Source organism: Nothobranchius furzeri, chromosome 2 (assembly GCF_043380555.1).
Source record: "Nothobranchius furzeri strain GRZ-AD chromosome 2, NfurGRZ-RIMD1, whole genome shotgun sequence".
NCBI classification, from domain to species: domain Eukaryota; kingdom Metazoa; phylum Chordata; class Actinopteri; order Cyprinodontiformes; family Nothobranchiidae; genus Nothobranchius; species Nothobranchius furzeri.
This window is the reverse complement of record NC_091742.1, coordinates 62,616,455-62,635,442: the sequence shown is the minus strand read 5'-3', so window position 1 is coordinate 62,635,442 and position 18,988 is coordinate 62,616,455. Positions and strand designations below refer to the sequence as shown.

The 18,988-nt window shown below is 44.1% G+C and overlaps 1 protein-coding gene across 2 annotated transcripts in view; it reads right to left on the bottom strand.

The window, feature by feature from the left end:
- Positions 1–9,986, bottom strand: part of tns1a (tensin 1a) — a 148,495-nt gene extending 138,509 nt beyond the window's left edge. Inside the window, exon 1 of one of the 2 annotated variants that reach the window (XM_054747631.2) lies at positions 9,794–9,986. In XM_054747631.2, the coding sequence (XP_054603606.2) occupies positions 9,794–9,850 (57 nt within the window). In that variant the 5' untranslated portion in view covers positions 9,851–9,986. Of the gene's footprint in view, positions 1–9,163; positions 9,399–9,793 lie in introns of those variants that run through there. The other variant, XM_054747628.2, reaches the window with a different exon arrangement.
- Between the last annotated feature and the right edge of the window lie 9,002 nt (positions 9,987–18,988).

Below are 18,988 nucleotides of genomic sequence, written 5' to 3'. Positions count from 1 at the left end.
CGCCCCTCCTTCTCCGATCCCTCTCTTTACACACATTCTATTCACTGAACACACTCCACCCCCCACATTTCAGTGTCCATGCATGGCATACCCCACCTCTCCTTCCCTCCACCTGTCCTAGGCATGCATGCTCGCTCATGTCTGTGCTAATGTCACTTCAATTTTTCATTGGCAACCCCTTCCTGTTTTCAAATGTGCTGTCCTCCTGCAAAATATCTGCAGGACAAACCGGCCGTCACGACGCAGCCGAGGGACAAGGCAGGCAGACAAATCTTCAGACTTCTCTTCGTGTCACAGAAGCAAGAATCAGCCAGGAGTTCAAAAAGCTGCTGGAAACAACACATCATAGACATGAAAAGTGCACGACACTTACATGCTGGTCTATGGAAGGGACTTTTATGTGAAGGGCCAAAATTGTGAAGCTAGCAGTCACTTTATACTGATCAGACTTACAAGTATGAGGCATTAAATGCCTTTTTTGATAGCTCTAAATAATACTGCAAAATCCATTTAAAATGAAAAAAAAGAAAACAACAGATCCAGATTTTGGCTCAATGCTTAAAGCTGCATCATTATTGGGTAAACATAGTAAACACATAATGCACTGTTTAAAATACTGCTAACCCAATGTTTGGTCAGTTGTACCTGCTTTACATCTTCATTTGCAGCCTAAACCAGAGTTTTTTTTAAAAAAAGTTTAAAAATAGAAAAGTTTTAAAATAGTAAGAGGTTAAAAAAAACTCCATCACATACAACTCTGATTCAAACCCTTTTAAATCTTCTCAAATTGGAATCAGCTTCCTTATAACCACAAACGTGCCCAACTCTAGCAACTTTAAAGTCAAAATTGAAAACTTTCATTCATTTATGAGCCTATAGCCTCTTTAAGAAAACAATGACGCAGATTTGCTGCAACGTTGAGGCGGCATTAGGGAGCTTTAGGGTTTATTTTTTTTGTTTAACCCCCCCTCTGTCATAATGGGTGACCCAGCGAGGAAAGATGACCGTTGAGCAGAGTTGATGGTTTATCCCTTGAGGTCCACGTGGCAGGGGTGAGGAGTGGGCACCACCTCACCCCTGCCACGTGGACCTCAAGGGATAAACCCTCAATCCTGCTCAACGGTCATCTTTCCTCGCTGGGTCACCCATTATGACAGAGGGGGGCTTATAAGTGATCAGATGTGGTGCAATCGTGTCCTTTTTATAAAACATTATGCGATGGTGGTATAAAGGGGGTTAGGTCGGGGGTGGGGAACCCTGCTCCCTGAGGGTCCTATCCTGCATGTTTTAGTTGTTTCTCTGCTTTAAGTCTCCTGATTGAGTGGCTGAATCACATGTTCAACAGCTCATCAGGCTCTGCAGAAGCATGTTAACCATCTGCTGATCAAAATAAGGTGAGTTGAAGCAGGGAAACAACTAAAACATGCTGGCTAGTGGCCCTCAAGGGACTAGGATTCACCACCCCTATTTCAGGACTTTCTGTGCTGTATCTGAGTTTAATCAGCTGGTGCTTAACAGCTTCTGCAGAGTTAATGACCTGCTGAAAAGGTCGTGTGCACCTCTTGTCACACGGTTGGACACTTTACAGTCCCGGCCGCAAGAGGAGTTCTGTTAAGTGACTTCCCTATGCATGCATGTTTGTGTCTCTAAACCACCGCACTGAATCAACATTACACAAGTTGCACAGGGACATTACATCACTCCACAGTCAGATCCATAAAAGGCTAAGAGCCAATTCATTTTGAGAAAACACCCTCTATTGATCCATGCTGCTCTCCATCACTTCCACTGTAACAGTTACCACAGTCTATATGCCAGCCTGACACATAATCTGTGTGTGTGTGTGTGTGTGTGTGTGTGTGTGTGTGTGTGTGTGTGTTTTATTTACATAATGTCAGCAAACAGGACAGCATTATGCTGGTGAGTGTGCTGCAGGAGTCACATTAACCCCTGGGATGCTTTTCAAAGGGATTTTTAGTGTGTGATACATCGCAGCAGTCACTGTTATTCAGATTGGGTCTAAACTGGGTTGCTAGCAGCCTCTAGTGGCCTTCAAACAGCCCTCAGACTCTGCAGAACCATATGCATGTTTGCTTCCACACATGAATGAAGCGAGCTTCTCCTTGATCCATTTGTTCTAAATGAATATGACTGAATGAATTAAAAAAAAAAAACATTCCAGCAGAGTGCATGGATTCTGCTGCTGCCATTGGGATTTCTGAGTAAAACATTCAGTGAGGTCAGGCTGTTATTCCCTTAATCCCAATGCAACATGCCAGACCTCACTGAAAACAGACGGGAAGGCACGGACACGCTCTCATAAGGACTCAAGCATACATGTCCACTGGACGGTAATTTAGGCCAATAAACCTCTACTATAGACCCAAGAAATACTATCAGCATCTTGTATTTCCCGTACAGGTGAGAGGACAACACAAAGTTGAAAATGTATCGTCCTAAAAGCAAAATAAATGAAATTAGCAGCCTTCTTCTTCTTCTTCTTCTTCTTCTTCAAGGCACTCAAGAGCACAGACGCTTCTCTTTTTTTGCCAACGCGTTGGGCACGAGCATCAGTTTGCGACTGCCGCGGTAAAGTTAAGGTTAGGATGGGGGTGAGGGGGAGGTTAAATAGCAAGAGTTTAAATGTCGGTGAAATGTGCATTTTACCGTGGGAGTCTGAAACCAATGCTCTGGCACAGCATGCTTGAAACACGCTTGGTCACCCAGCGTCAGTTTCGATGCTTCAGGTGTGAGAATGTGATGGTTAGAACGTAGTTAAGAGGCATGAAATCATTTTTTTTAAGCTAACATGATTTCCAGATTTGCTATTGCAGCTTTAAATAAAAGTATCCAAATATGCATTTTGTAACGTAAAGAGCAACCCACCTCCGTACCAGAGCTTTACTCCACCCATACTTCCTGTTTGAAAAATTGCCTGGCGGACCGGAAGGGCAGCATAATTGCAGTAATGCCGACAGGACCTCCTGCCCTGCTTGAAAATTCTCCAATTATGAGCCGCTAAAAAAGTTCAGACACCAACACACGCATCCCCCTCGCAGGCGCACAGATAGGGTGGGGGACGGGGGGGATCTGTCCCCCCCAGATTCAGATCGACCCCGATCCGTCCCCCCCAACTACGGCCAGAAAGAAAACAAAATCGGAGGTTAAGCGCTTGAAGCTCCTTTTTCCAATTACAATGAATGCAGCATGACGTAAACAAACACCGACTCCAGAGGCGCCAAAGGAGTTGCTGCTAGGATGCAGGATGAAGTGTAAAAGGCAAGCAACGATTACAGCGTATTTAAAAAAGACCAACAGTGTAAGTGGGCGGGACCGATCTGTCTGTTTATGCATGTTGGTTCTAGTTTCAGTACGTTGTTGTCAGTGTTGGGACTTACTGTTATAAGCGCCAAAGCCTCATTGCTGACTTTAACAAGTCTCATCTACAAATATGATCCCTCATGAAGTTACTACTTTACACCAGAAGATAGTGGAGATGTGGAACCTTCAGGCTGAGCAAAGTTTGAGAGTTTTTAGAGTTTGAAAATCGCCTCCTGCCAAGAGGCTCCCAGTCGGGGAGAGGAGGAGATGCGCGCAGCATGAAAAGCGCAGATATTAGATAAAACGTATAATTGCCGACAGGCCTGGTCTTTGTTGACTGATCACTTTGTCTGCTAATGACTGACTCTGATTATGAAGCAGAATATTGACTCTGATGAAGAAATTCACTCATCCAGCAGGGAAGATTGACGCTGCTGCAGCATCAGGCAGCTGGTGCTGCACGAGAGGTGTGTGGAGTTTACAAGCTCCAAACATTGGGTTTGATGTTGGTTTAACCTTCTCTGGGATGTGATGGATGTAGAAACGATGGTAAAACACCGCTAACGTGACAGACGTAGCGACAATGTAAAAAAAAAAAGCTGTAAAAAGGGGCAGATGCCGATGCGTTATGTATGGAAGTCAAGTGTGCCACATAATCATAAAAAGTAAAATTTAAAAAGAGATTTATATATTTATATATAAATTAAAACTTTCCAAATATAATGAAAATTCATAAATAACGTAAAAATATGAAGGAACATCTGTTGGTCAGGCTGAAAAGTTTGGGAACTACTGCTCTAAGTGATAAGTGAATATTGTTTCTTATTATATTTTATGTGCAGTTTTTTAGGGCTTTTATGTTTTCTGTAAAGATTGGTATGCTGAAACTCATTTAATGTTTTGTATAAAGCAAGAAGTTTTGGTTAGTAATTGATTGGAAGAATAACAAATGACTGAATTAAATAGTGGGGCGCGTCTGTCAGTGCGCCCCAGGGCAGCTGTGGTTACATCGTAGCTCATCACCATCAGTGTGTGAATGTGTGTGTGAGTGGATGAATGATACATTGTAGTGTAAAGCACTTTGGAGTCCTCACTCTGAGAGACGCTAGACAAGTGCAGATCATTTATCATTTATAGCAGCGGTTCCCAAACTTATTTAGCCGCGCACCCCCTTCTATGTCCCAACCATGATGACGCCCCCCCCCCCCCCCCCCAATCAGGGCATGGCTATATACATACATACAACATACATACATATATATATATATATGTATATATATATATATATATCAGACGTCAAGCTGAACAAACAGGGTTAAAAAAATATGATGACCTTTTTCCCCGTCACTTTCCTTTTTTAAATAGTAATTAATAAACATTCGATACCATTACAATTTCCTTTGACTTAATTTTAAATAAATATTTAGAGTGCCCAGGTAGCAAATAAACAATGCAATTTAATGGTTTTCTTAAAGTAGGAACGTTTAACCAGAGCTCTCTCCTTCCTTCTGCTCTGCGTAAACCTGAACTGATCACCTACTTGTGCGTAATCAAATGTCTGTAGGGGAAAAGATGGAAAAGCCATGAGGTTCACTTTTGCCTCAGACCGACTAATTGCTGTTTTATGGTGTGGCCGAATCTGCGATCCGCTGCCACGCGGACTGGAATAACAAATGCTGCAGTAACATGAGTTCAGGTTCGGAGTCACTGGCTGGAACGGACCCGACTTTAATACGTCATCCCAAAATAGAAGCTAATATCTTAATTTGACCTGGAATGAAAAATGTTATAAAACCTCTTAAAAGTTTTTATCACGGAGGAGGCAGCGCTCATTTCTGTCTTCAGTCTGACGGCGCGCTGGAGTTTGCGCAGCGTGCACGCTTATTGAATCTGTGTGTGTGTGTGTGTGTGCGTGTGTGTGTGTGTGTGTGTGTGTGTGTGTGTGTGCATGTGAGTGCATGTGTTTGGGGGAGGGTACATTGGAACTTTGTCCCCCCTCAGTTTGAAAATCCTATCTGCTCCCCTGCCCCCTCGGACGGAGAAACGGCAGCGCGCTTCCTAAAGGTCATGTGCACTTCTTGTCATATTTTGCTGTATTGTGTCATGCAATATTGTACAGTATGTTGTGTTGTATCACTTTGTACTATGTTGCATCGTATCACATCATATTGGTAAGTTGTAAATGAGGCATAACTATTTAGTGCCTTCTAGAGGGGGTATACAACACAACAATCGTTGACCACGCACACACACATTCACACGTGGGCAGTGATGAGACACAGTAGATGTATTTCCACCATTGGTGTTACAAGATCATTTTACCAGATCTTTCCGTCACGCGTGTGTCTCCACGTCAAATGGGCCATTTGTCGGGCCGTTTTCAGTAACCATTGGAGTACCTGAACACAGATAGGTACTCGGAAAGGCCCAGTGGAGTCACTGACCGGAACGTTTGGTTAACTCCCACTGACTTGTAACTAGTCAGGCAAAAACAACCTGCATTAGTAAAATGAGGAGTTGCTTGTGAAGCAGAACAGTAGCACAAGCCAACAAGCACCGATCACAATTCTCTAGAAACGATTAAACTCCCGACACCGAAAACGAAGCAGAATTCCCTCGCGTATACGTAATTCATGCGGCTTTGTTGTCTAACTTTGCAATTGCATAAATTGTAATTTTATTACATGTTCACATTTTGCAACGTATCATATTGTCTTACATTGTCTTATTTGGAGTTGTATAACATCATTTTCTACTGTATTGTACCGTATGGTAAAACTACATGTCATATCTCATTCTAAAAGCTGGAGGGAACTCAAATGCAAATGTGGACACACACTCGTCAATGAACAGGGTGGACTAAACAGTTTGGAGTACATTAGCAGAAACACAATCTCAGAAAAACAAATGAGAACATGAATGGAACCCTGACATTTAATATGCACCGGACTGTCTCTTCATTTGGCACATGGAGAATCCATCACATTAAAGCTTTAACGCTGGAATAGCAAAGCATCTATCAGGCTCTGGTGGCGCAGAGTACAGTGAGCCATTCAGGGAAAACGTCTGCAGTTTCCCGAGCTCACCGCTTGTTCACTGTTCGGCATTTCTCAGCATGGAAGATAGAGTTGACAAATACTATGTGAGATGAATGAGGTTTTTGATGTATACGCTGGAGGGGCAATCTTCAGGCCGAGAATAAGGAGCCATTCAGCAGACAGGTTTCTCATCACCCTCTTCTCTTTGGGTGTCTGGATTGCTGCCTGGTGTGAATTTACTGGCCGGGGTGGCATTAATTAAACTAATGCTGAGGCCTGAAAACATCCCGCGAAACAGGAAAAACACAAAATAGGAGAAATGTAGCGGGAAAAAACTTGAACTTCACAAATAAACAATACCAACGATGGGGAAAAGGGGAAAAACAGCATGAAAAAATGAGAATGTGAATGAAGACTGAGGGCAGGAGAGGGTTAGTCTTTCATGAAGCCACAGTAGTGTCACCATAGTAACACATACGGAGAAAACCTTTCCACAGCACCCCCACCTCCCGCTCTGTTTTCCCATCTCCTTGTTACAAAACCACCATACATTCACAGCCAAACACACGGCCCCGTCTCCTGTAGTAACCCAGCCCCATCATGTGGGGACTGTGTGAGCAGCGTTGCCATGGAAACTGAACACCTAGCAGCAGTCCTTGGAGGGGAAAGCACAGAGCCTTACTTCTCCACTTTCACCTCCCAGTCAGCCACCTGAGCACTTCCTGCTGCTGCAGCTGGAGCAACAGGGCAGGAGCTGGATTAATGGTTGGGGGGGGGGGGGGGCTCTGAAATCCTGCTTAAAGGCACTTATCTAAACAAGAGCTTTGATAAATTGCTTCCAAATGCTAGGAAACAAGGAACAACCAGCATAAAAAAAATGTTAAAACCTCTACCAGTGGCTCATTTAGGTCACCATAGTAACCACCATATGGTATGGCATTCTAACCACACACGTGTCTTTGTGTCCAGCAAAACTAAACGAAAGGCAGACATGCTAAAATATGTACAATGCCTACTCTAACTAGGATGTTTAAGGGTGGATTTGAGACAAAACCATCAGGGAGAAACGAAAGGTGAAAGAAGACAAAAATAACTATGTTTGCTGTAATATCAAGACAGAATACTTAGTAGTATGCTTCAGTACTTATGCATCACCACCCGTAAAGATGCACTGAAGCGTGGTCACAAAAACTTGCAAAGAAACTTAAAAAGGACCCGAAACTGAATCATAAATCCAAAGTCTAGACTGCTGACTAAGCGAAACAACCCACAAAGTTAACTTATGACTGTTGATGTATTCTAAAAGGACGAATGTCGTAATGACACAGAATTGCATGGAATAAAAAAAAGGGAGATAATACAAACCGAATGCAGAGATTAAATGATAAAAAGGTGTAAAAATGGAGAGCAATAATAAGATACACGGCAAAAAGGGATATCCCAGATAACTTATCGAATAAAAAGTATGAAACGAAGCCGATACATCCCGGCTAAAAATGAGCTCTGAGGAGAAATTCTTCAGAAGGAAGAAGGGTGCAGATACAAAAAATACCGGAAGATTTGCTCATTTCAAATGCAGTAAAGAATGAAGGATTGAGCAACAGCATGTGTAGGGTGTCTACTGAGTGGATGTCCACACACACACTTATTTATACAGTAGAAGAGTGAGATGGGGGTGGGGGGTGGAAATTATGTGCGACGGTAGAGATAAGAAGCTGCGGCAGCTGGGCGAGGAGGGGGCTTCAGTTGGGAAGGTGGGGGCTGCTGGTGTTGGTGCTGGAGTGGATGGAGCAACTGCAGAAACACACGCTGCAGCGTCACCACCAGGCTTTTGGGTGGCACTGCTCGTACTGTCGTCGGAGCAGCAGAGGATTACTGCGTGGCAAGTTGGAAGCCTTTTACATCAATGATTTTCCAAAACGAGGACTGAAAATCAGACTTTGAAGGCTTCCACAGGTGGTTCTGCTTGTGGCTATAGCCTCTCAGGAGAGAGATCCTTTGTGCAAACTGCTAAGGATGCTGCGCATTACGCTGATTTGGTTGATGGTTTGTAGCCCTGCAACAAAGGGGTCTTCTCTTGCACCACTGATGCTTAGGGTGTGCTGATAAATGTGGAAAAAATAAACACCCCTCGTATCACCTTGAGTGCTTTTCACACACAACTTATCAGCTGCTAAAGATTCCAAACAGCTAACAAGTCTGGAAAATGGAAAGCACTCTTGGCTGGTGTCATTCAGTGAACTCTATTTGGCCCTTAGACTGCGGGAGTGTTGCTTGGACATGACAGACTCAACTTTTAGCCAAAAACAGGATAAGCAAGATGACAGCCGCGGCATGTCGTATTGGAATACACAGAATCCTGCAGTTTTGAAACCAAGGTGACCCTATTAAGCAGGATAATTTGCTGTTAAATGCCCGGTTCCAGTGACAAATCCAACCAATGATCCCCAATGGTCGCGCTCATCAATCTGGGGCCACTGCCTTGGTGACCCTTTGAAGATGGAACGCTGACCTTGAACCTAAAAGGGACACCGACCCGTTGTCTAAAAACAATGGTCCACAAGCAGTTGTTTTCTCAACTACGTCACTTGGTGGTCCAGCTGAATGCAAGTCACGGTAAAGTGGAGTGATTGAGACCAGGGCCTGTCCAGATGCATGCAGAATGATAATTGGAGGTACATTCTAAGGCAATTGAACAAAGTGGTGAAATAAAGGCAACAGTGGAAGAGCAATCCACAAAGACTGACTCATTATTTCCGCCTCCCACTCCCAGCACCCTACCTGCGCCCTCGCCGAGGTCTTACCTTGTCTCGTTTGGCCCCCCGCAGAGGAAAGAAACAGGAGAAGAGGAACTTGCCCCAGCTAATGACAGCAGCCAGGCACCAGTTGAGGCGAGCCATGCCTGTGTCTGTCCCGTCTTGTCTGCCAGCCTCTCAATTCTGGGATAGGATCCTGAAACAGCCCCCACCACCAGAAGACCAATTTATACCAGCCCCCCACCCTAAAAAAAAAAGATTACGCAAAGACAGGAGATCCTCTTGTCATAGTCTGTGGAGCAGATACAAAATAAAAGCCCTCCTCTGGAGTCAGACAATGACTGAAGAATAATTTTTCTTTCAAAGGATTTTTTTTAAATGTTAGCAGTCTGTCTGGTTTTGTATCTGCAGTTCCAATCTGAGGGGGATCATGGGGGGCTACCGGCATCCCATAAACGGTCTAGACCCGTGGATGTCTAGGAGGATCCAGAGCACTGGGAGACCGTCTCCTTTTCTTTCCATCTATCCGTCGCCTTAAGACGAATCAGCCCTCAATGTGTGATCAGCACCGTCGGCAGCATAATGCGAAGAGCCCATTGCCGATCGACGACACCGTTACGCACACGCATTGGCATACCCGCACTGACTTTTTGGCTGCACGCACACACATACGCTTGCCTGCATGCAACGCTGTCCTGGTGAATACATCCACAGGCAGAAGAGCCCCCCTCTCATCACAGAGCTCGCCTCCAAGCTGAGTATCCCCGATGCTTCGCGTTCACACACTCTGCTTTACACACACTTGTCCGTCTCTTTTGCTCCGTGCTGCTCTGTCACACACACACACATGCACTGATGCTGCAGCACTCACTCAGTCAGAGTGGGAGGAGGGGAGCAAAACAGTCAGGAGGTGTGTGTGTGTGTGTGTGTGTGTGGGGGGGGGGGGGTGGAAGATGGGGAGAAGAACAAGTGGAAGAGAAAGAAAAGGGGGATGTATTACAGGAGGGGGTTTGTAACATATGCGGGAAGTGTGGATTCACCGTGTTAACGCCACAGATGTAGAGTGAAGGGATTTAGGAGACAGAAAAGTGTTTTAATGGAGCACAAGTCTAAATGGGTGGATGTCAGAACGGATGACAACAGCAGCAGGTCCAGGAATGAGAGGCAGGAAGAGAAGACACGTTTTAGTGAGCAGGCGAGTTTTCAACCAGCATGGGCGCACATAAATGGATGTGAAGTGGCCGTCATGGTGCAAAGCTGACAGCAGACAGGCGCAGGGCGATGATTGTGGTGTGTGTGGAGAACTAGGCCGAAGGAAATGAAGGAAGGAATGAGGTGAGAGAGAATGAACGGAGGATAACAGAGGAGGAGAGGAGCAGGGTGTTGAATCATTGTGTCTTGGATGATTATTTCTCTCTCTCTCTCTCCCTCTCTCTCTCACACACACACACACACACACACACACACCCGACTGCAGGTGGTGCACAGCCTCATTCACTCTGCTGCAGTCTCTCTACGCTTCAGTGGGAGCACATTCTCACTGCAGAACGCTCTTCTCCACTACACACACCCCCACCTCTACCCCCCTTCCAATCTCCAAACCCCTTCAACACACCACAGCCACAACAACACCAACGCAATCAGAACACATCAAAGCAATGAGCGAGGGAGATAAAGTGCAGAGACGATGCTGTTCTGTCAGCCAAAGCTAGCATTGCCTAAGGGGTGGGGGTGGGGGGACAAATGGTGCACACAAACACAAATACATAGAGGAACCCTTACTGAAGAATAAAACCCTGGACAATACCAAACTGGCAGATTAGTAACTGGTTGATAGAAAAAAATCATTGGATAAAATAGGACTGAAGGATAACAAGGCTGTACTAGTGTTGGCAGGAAGGCCAGCAGTAGAAGCAGTAATCAGGTCTATCACATTATTTATTACCTAAGATGCTGGATTTGTAGGGTTCCTTAAGGTTGGCGACCATCAATTGGCTAGCCTGGTATACAGGAACATCTCTACCCAAGACAACGGTGGGAGTTCCTCCAAAAAGCTGTGTCCAGATCAGACTTGGATTCTGTCGAGATCTAGCCTCAAAAACAGCCGATGACCAAATGCTGATCGCAGCAGGTGGCACAACTGCTACCCCTGAAGCAATTTCAAACAACGTCAATACGGAGGAGCAAGAGAAACTTATGAGATGGTGAAAGTCTCATAGTTGTCACACACACCGGTGAGTGGTGAAAATTGTTCTTCACGTTTGACCCATTCCTGTGGGGGTAGCGTCGAGCTGCAGATGCGGCTGCGCTCGGGAACTTCATGGGCGGTTTAAACCTCCCCCCCAGTCCAACCCTTTAAAGCTGAGTGGAGCAGGGAGGAATTCGGACGTATTTTCAAAGTCCAGTATGACCCTACTGGGATTTGAACCCCAATCTCCCAGTCCCAGAGCGGACACTCTACCACAAGTTCACTGAGCTGGTAGATACTAACAGTTTAAACAGGAAATGAGAAAGTGTAGAAAATTAAGTAATTGAGCATTTTGGGCAGTAAAAATGTGTTTTCCCAAGAACATTTAAAATCATCAGGGATGGACCGGGGACGCTCATAAAAATGTCTCTGTCTCACCTGCCGTGAGAGTGGCAAGCCACTTGCCTGATTGTGAGGTAAGCATTCACCAATGCCAAATATGCCAGGGGGACGGTTCGCCCTGAAGGTCATCATACTATGAAGAACAGTTATCACTGCTGATGTTAGAAAGGAATTGGCTGTACTTGATCTAGTGCAGGGTCATGGGTTGCCAGTTTCTCGAATTTAGGTGAGTTTCAATAAAGACCTAAGGGCTTCTGAATCACTTTGTCAAGGCCACAAAAACAAACAAACAAAACAAAAAAAAAAACACCACCTCCGCCCACCACCACAGTACTTTGGCAATTGCCTCGAAGCTGAAAATATTTGGGATGATCTGTAGGTTACAAAAAAGATGGCTGCCCTTATAAATTCTTAAATGTAGCTAAAAACATAACAAGGACTTAAAACAGTGTTAGTAAGCAGTATGAAGTCAAATTGCATGCATTGCCACATGTCATAGGTAGACAAATGAAAAGAAATGTATAAAATCACTTTAAATTAATAAGAAAACTTTTGTCAATTTTCATCAGTGATATTTTCCTTTCCAGAGGTCTTTCTGCAGTATATGGGAGAGAGGAATGTGTATTTATGCGGCACGGTATTCTTCAGGACGGTGTGCTATGCTTCTCAGTGTGAGACTGGGCATGTGTCCCACTCTTGGCAAAGTGCTGACCTTTCTCATTAGGCATAAGCAACTTGCATAATCACTGCTGACTTCTATTGACTGGCCTGTCACACTGCCTATCTGTTTGACTGGAAACCCTGTGAAAAAGTGCCAGCTGCCAACAAAACTTCCCTCTGAGTGAATTTCTATTGTCATCTGCAGAGAGATTGGGATTTCTCATCATGTGGACAAAACAAGGATGACGCTCCATCAGACCATCATTACCATTGTTCCAGTGGCAGTTAGCGTCAAGATACAGAGCTAATATTCAGATATGAACCAAAAAAAGAACAAGATGCATGGCTGCCGTCTTAGAAAAACAATTCTTCTACATTAAATAAACGTTTAAACCCACAGAAAATCACAATACATGGTTATTTACACTGGATCTTGTGATTCTTTTACAAGCAAAAATGTCACCATCATCAGCAAAGTGTGGTACATCTGTAGCATATGGCATGTTGCATCCCAGATTTAGCTGGCAGAAGGTTTAACAAAATACAAGATGACAAGATGACAAAACCTACAACAGAAGTGATGATGAAATGGAAGGGAAAAACTAAACAAAGTAGTTATCAGCAGGAACATCTGCCAAAATGAAATACCTTAATACCTTGTGTCAAAAACTTTTATTGTTGATTTAAGGTAGCACAGAGTAGTTTCCTGCTCCTCCGCCATACTGGTTGAAGGTGGAATTACAACAGTTGTAAGCAACCCTGCAGCAGCAGCAACTGTAGCTAGCTCTAACAACAAGCTAACACTAACATGAGCCAACTAATACTCAAATAAGCCACAAAGTAAAAGATCCACGCTGTTGGACAAAAAATAGTATCATTATCATCATCGACTTTTATTGACAGAGCACCTTACACCCGGAACACACCAGCTTCACACACGCCACGAAGCAGAATGTCACGGAATTTGTGCGCTGCCCATTGCTCCTCTGTTCTCATCTGGCGAGAATTTCTGATGAGCGCTTCTGCTCAGGCCTACTGTTTTCCAAACCCCCACCCCCCGTGCCCTTGCTGTGTGTGTGTGTGTGTGTGTGTGTGTGTGTGTGTGTGTGTGTGTGTGTGTGTGTGTGTGTGTGTGTGTGCGTGTGTAACCAGTTTGCTTCTTAATATCAGAAACTGCTCTGATCCTGCTGCTGTTTTGTTGACCATTTCCGTTCAAAATGGGTAAGTACCGTATTTTCCGGACTAAAAGTCGCACTTTTTTCATAGTCTGGCCGTTCCTGCGACTTATACTCCGGTGTGACATATACCAAATTATGTAGGCTATACCGCGCTGCTGTGAGCCCAGGAATGAACTCCCTCTGTCCCGCTGGGAGGGTTTCAAACACCGCCATCCTCTGCTGGAGACCGTGGCGCGCTGCTGCGCCCGCGTTGTTTATTCTGTTATTGTTACCGGTACTTGTCTTTCAATGTGAAATGCTTGGTCTCAGATTTTGTAAGAAAAATAAAATTTCTGCCCAAAATGCGACTTATAGTCCAGTGCGACATATGTTTTTTCTTATTCATTAAACATTTTATGGCTGGTGCGACTTATACTCAGGAGAGCCTTATAGTCCGAATAGACTTATAGTCCGGAAAATACGGTAAAAAACTAGTGTTTGTGGTAGTGTGCAATACTGTTGTATAGTTACGTTTGAATTAAATATTTGTTTGTATTCACTCTATTAAATCCATCTTTTGCTGTAAAATCAGCATTTAAAATTATGGACGCTGTTTCTCTGCAGGAGTGTGTTTGTTTGATCATTTTAATCTCTCTAGTCTGTTTAGATACACAAAAATCACATTTATCAATCAGTGTTTTATTTAGAAAATGTTCTGTATTTTGTTAAATTTACCGGCCTGCCTCTTCTGCTTTTGTTTGACTTCCTGCCAGAATTGACGCGGCTCATGAAAAAATTTGAGCTCACGCTGAAACACTCGCTGCATGTCACAAGCCTTCGTGGCGCTTCGCAGCTGATGTGACCGAGAGCGCAGGATAACAAGGGCGCCGATTAGAAGCGCTCATCGTTCCATGGTGCTTCGCGGCGCATCGTCACGCTTCCCCGTCTGGTGTATTCCGGGTGCTACATTTATGAGGCACGACACCAAAGTGCTGCACAGAAACAATTTAAAACAGGGAAAATCAACAAAAGCAATTAAAAACCAACAAGTAAAATTTGAGTATAATAGTTTAAAAAAAAAAAACAACAGCATCTATACCACAGAGATAAAAGCCAAACCCTAAAAGTGAGTCTTCAGCCTCGTTTTAAAAAACGTTACTGAAGGAGAGAGCTTACCAGATAGAGAAAGTGCGTTCCACAGTTTTAATCCTTTTACGGAGAACGCCCTGTCCCCCTCTTGTTTTTAAAAGCCAACGGCAGCAACTGGCTCTCGGAATGGAGCATTCAAGCAGGGACATGGCCGCGACAACTCCGTTAAATATGCTGGAGCCAGCACATTCAGAGCCTTGAAAACCATTAAAGGGACAATTAGCATTTTTTTTTTTTCATATTTTTATATAGGGCCGCAGAGTGGTGTCACATGAAAAAATCTGGTCAAGTTTCTAACCCAACCATTACTGAGATCAATGTCAAAGTTCTAGCTTAAAGTTTAAAAAACAACGTGTTACTTTAAGACAAAAAAGGGTAAGTTTATCTGTTAACACACATGTTATCACCTGTCAGGGACTTGCACAAACCAGCCAGAGAAGCACTGCTGATGAGTCTGAAAACGCCATTTTATTTTGGAGAAGTTTCAAAATTAACACGGACTTAATCTAATCAGTGTAAATTAGTCAGAATGACACCAGCACAAGACACACATTCTCACATTTCAGACAAACCAGGTTCAACTTAAATAGTGGCTGATCAGACCACTCTACAAACAAGAGGGGAACAATTAACATACAATTGACACACACATTGTTAGGTGTATAGGTTGCATGGTGACGCAGTGGTTAGTACTGTTGCCTCGCAGCACGAAGGTTGCAGGTTTGAAACTCGGCTTGGCTATATCGCGTCATACCCGTGTCAAAACCCGTGCACGCGCATTGGGTCCACAGCGCGCGTGTGAACGGGACTCGCGAGCGAAAATATACATGGCAGCGCGCGTGTGAACGGGACTCGCGAGCGGAAATATACATGGCGAGAGGTCATTTGTGCACTGAGAGGGAGCAAACTGTGTCTGTGAGCGCACAAGGATGTGCACAAGTGACAAACCTGCGTGCGCGCGTTGTCAACGAGCACACGGCAGAGGAAAACGTGCGCGCGCGGCAGCCTCTGTGCGCGCTCGGCAGCCTCTCTGCGCGCTCGGTTTCTGACTCCTGCTCGCTCGGCTGTAAGGGTTTTGGCACTCTGGAGGCGTGGCCTGTGGCAGATCTTCTCTGTCCTCTGATTGGTTAGTTCACCCCGCACTTTACCCTCTACCTATCTATACAAAAAAGTCTGCTATTCAAGCAGTTGCTGGCATAGCTCAGTTGGGAGAGCGGGTGACTCTCGCCCCGAAGGATCCGGGTTCGAGGCCGGGCAAGGAAAATGCAGTAGATGTCATGTTAATTTTTCTTAATTTCAGGTATTTTACAGTTGTGACCGTTCAACTGTCATTAAACGTCCGAATGTTTGCTGGGCAGTGTTTTAAAAAGTGCACATAAGCTAGATGGTTTTAACCATAGAAAATTACATTTTTTGTGATACTGGAAAAATACATACTGAAATAAAACTACTGATTGAAAACTTTATGACTGTGGTTGTACAATATATGACTCACTAATACACTGCAAACTCCCTTAGAGTGGGGCTTCCAGAGAGAGAGAGAGAGAGAGAGACAGAGAGAGAAAAGTTCTTGCCTCATTAATGAATTGTTTATTTTTTTCAGTATTTAATTGACAAATTATCCTTTCAAATAATTAATTGATGAGTTACATAATTGTCCATTTAGAATTGTTGAATGGACTGAGTCAAGTTTGGTGCACTTTATATATTTCAAAACATGTTTTTTTTTATTTTAATGATGCATATAAATAATTTAAATGTTAATTTAATGAAATATTTCTATTTTTTCATTACCTCACCCTTGTTTTGACAAAAACGGGACCTTGCTGGATAATATCATGGAGAAACTATTTGTTCACAGTACATGGCTCCGTAAGGATCTGTGTACCAAAGGAGGAGATACTCAGAAATCTGTCTGCAGATTGTTACAACCCAGACTGGAAGTGGCGGGCTGTAATAAGAAAGGAGACCAAACAGAGGAGTGGGGGTTCAACAACTGATTTATTTAACAAAAGTAAGGATTTACTAAAGCAAGTTAGTGAACAGAAAATGGCCATCTCAAGGTTTTACTCGGATGTCCCTCAGCAGGGTGCAGCACTGTTGAAGGTCATCTGAATGAAAGCTTGATATGCAGTTTCTTTATGAAAGTGTGTAAATATACAGTGTGGTTGCCGTACATATGTTGAGGTTCTCAGACATCAGGCTTCTTTGCCCAGGCCTTCACTAGTGGGCTATTTTAAAAGTTGGTAAGGAGAAAAACCACAGCATATAGCTGATTGTTTACAAATGCAAGGAGGGGAATAACAATCAAAATGCTTGTGTTCTTGGACCAGATGAATGGAGCGCTCCACATGCACTCAGAGATGTTATGGCTTCTGTTTCTATAACTTTACATGCAGACATTTGAGGTTTGCCAGAAAGGAAAGCTGGCCTGTACACTTTGCAGGGCACAATGTCATCAATGAAGAAACCCCTGTCTACCAAGATGACCATCTCTAGTTGTAGCATTTTCATCACACCAGATTCCCAGGTTGGTCGCTGATAGTTCCAGCATACAGTGCTGAGACAAAGGTCACTGGCCTATGTGGCACAATCCAAATGAGCCTCTTCAGAGTGCAGTTGAACTTGAGGAAAATATATGACTCTGGAAGAGAGGGGAATATGGCCATTGACACCTCAGATCAGTGCAGTCAAGAATTACTGGTGTTTGGGTAGTCCTGAACGTGTTGTGATGCCCCCACCGTCTCATTGGGTTTTCATTTGTGTTTAATTGTGTTTTTCTTCTGTTGTAGGCAGCTGGTTAAGCAGCCTTGGAGGCACCTGGGCTCAGGGTGTGGTGCTGCCTACAAAGCCTACTGTTTTTCTGCTTTCACTGGGTCTCTCCTGTGTGGTGGAGAGTCCTCACTGGCCATTTTCTGTTCACTAACTTGCTTTAGTAAATCCTTACTTTTGTTAAATAAATCAGTTGTTGAACCCCCACTCCTCTGTTTGGTCTCCTTTCTTATTACAGCCCACCACTTCCAGTCTGGGTTGTAACAATCTGCAGACAGATTTCTGAGTATCTCCTCCTTTGGTACACAGATCCTCACTGAGCCATGTACTGTGAACAAATAGTTTCTCCATGATATTATCCAGCAAGGTCCCGTTTTTGTCAAAACAAGGGTGAGGTAATGAAAAAATAGAAATATTTCATTAAATTAACATTTAAATTATTTATATGCATCATTAAAAAAAAAACATGTTTTGAAATATATAAAGTGCACCAAACTTGACTCAGTCCATTCAACAATTCTAAATGGACAATTATGTAACTCATCAATTAATTATTTGAAAGGATAATTTGTCAATTAAATACTGAAAAAAATAAACAATTCATTAATGAGGCAAGAACTTTTCTCTCTCTGTCTCTCTCTCTCTCTCTGGAAGCCCCACTCTAAGGGAGTTTGCAGTGTATTAGTGAGTCATATATTGTACAACCACAGTCATAAAGTTTTCAATCAGTAGTTTTATTTCAGTATGTATTTTTCCAGTATCACAAAAAATGTAATTTTCTATGGTTAAAACCATCTAGCTTATGTGCACTTTTTAAAACACTGCCCAGCAAACATTCGGACGTTTAATGACAGTTGAACGGTCACAACTGTAAAATACCTGAAATTAAGAAAAATTAACATGACATCTACTGCATTTTCCTTGCCCGGCCTCGAACCCGGATCCTCCGGGGCGAGAGTCACCCGCTCTCCCAACTGAGCTATGCCAGCAACTGCTTGAATAGCAGACTTTTTTGTATAGATAGGTAGAGGGTAAAGTGCGGGGTGAACTAACCAATCAGAGGACAGAGAAGATCTGCCACAGGCCACGCCTCCAGAGTGCCAAAACCCTTACAGCCGAGCGAGCAGGAGTCAGAAACCGAGCGCGCAGAGAGGCTGCCGAGCGCGCACAGAGGCTGCCGCGCGCGCACGTTTTCCTCTGCCGTGTGCTCGTTGACAACGCGCGCACGCAGGTTTGTCACTTGTGCACATCCTTGTGCGCTCACAGACACAGTTTGCTCCCTCTCAGTGCACAAATGACCTCTCGCCATGTATATTTCCGCTCGCGAGTCCCGTTCACACGCGCGCTGCCATGTATATTTTCGCTCGCGAGTCCCGTTCACACGCGCGCTGTGGACCCAATGCGCGTGCACGGGTTTTGACACGGGTATGACGCGATATGGCTACGGCCTTTCTGCGTGGAGTTGCGTGTTCTCCTCATGCATGTGTGGGTTTCCTCCGGGCACTCCAGTTTCCCCCACAGATCACAACAAGGCCTATAGGTTAT